This window comes from Hyperoodon ampullatus (genome assembly GCF_949752795.1).
Source record: "Hyperoodon ampullatus genome assembly, chromosome: 12".
Lineage (NCBI taxonomy): Eukaryota > Metazoa > Chordata > Mammalia > Artiodactyla > Ziphiidae > Hyperoodon > Hyperoodon ampullatus.
Window position 1 is genome coordinate 8,592,047 of NC_136925.1, and position 863 is coordinate 8,592,909.

General features: G+C 66.9%; 1 protein-coding gene across 1 annotated transcript; it reads left to right on the top strand.

Annotated features, from left to right (window-relative positions):
* Positions 1–292: 292 nt before the first annotated feature.
* Positions 293–632, top strand: LOC307061221 (developmental pluripotency-associated 5 protein-like; the record flags this gene model as incomplete). The annotated part of the gene is made up of 2 exons (XM_079716265.1): positions 293–404; positions 478–632. 2 exons carry the CDS (start codon positions 293–295, stop codon positions 630–632), a joined length of 267 nt encoding a protein of 88 aa, XP_079572391.1.
* Positions 633–863: the final 231 nt, after the last annotated feature.

Below are 863 nucleotides of genomic sequence, written 5' to 3' on the forward strand. Positions count from 1 at the left end.
GGAGACAGCTGGGCCCACCCGCGCTCGGGAGCCGGAGGTGGGGCTGGGAAGGGCCCTAGACAGTCAACCGGAGACCAAGGCGGCGCGCGGCGTGCGGGGCGTGGCGAGTGCGGGATTGAACTGCCGGGCAGGACCGGGGGCGGGACCTGGATGGGGCGGGGCGGGGCCTGGATGCGGGTTGGCCAGGGGCGCGGGGCGTGGCCCGCCCAGGTACTTAACTTTCCGCCGGAAGCATCGTTCCACCCAGTCTAGGTCCCAGCTCCAGGCAGGGTTTTGTTTCGACGCCCTGAAGATGGGGAAGCTGCCCAAGCGGAACGACATCCCACCTTGGGTGGGGACTCCCGAAGTCTTGAAGGAGCCCGAGGTGTTCCAGGTCCAGACGGGGCTTCTGGAAGCCGTGTTCGGTGAGTGAGCCCAGTCCTGACCCGGGTGCCCCGGCCCTCCTGGGCCCGAGCGCTCATCTTCTCACCTAAACAGGCCCCGACGGATCTCGAATCCCATTCGTCGAGCAGGTGGGCACAGTCATGCTCCAGATGAAGGGTCTGGAAACCTCGGACGACGCCGAAGTCATGGTTTACGGCTCTTACTTGTGCAAGTTCCAGACCAAGTGGATGCTCCAGTCCGTGGCCTAGCGGCACCGCCAGCAGCACAAGCAGGTTGAGAGGCCTCATGACCAGGTGCCCTGGACCTGCCTGTGCAGGCGGCCTGGCTCCCTCCCCTGCAGCCCTCCTCACCCCTCCCTAACTATCCCCTCCGGGCAACCACCAACAGCACCTCGGCCAGCACCCACCCGGGGAGGCCTCTGTGTCCAGGCTGTGCCCCAGACTCCTTGGCAGTGCCGGCCCTCGGTCCTAGGGACCCTG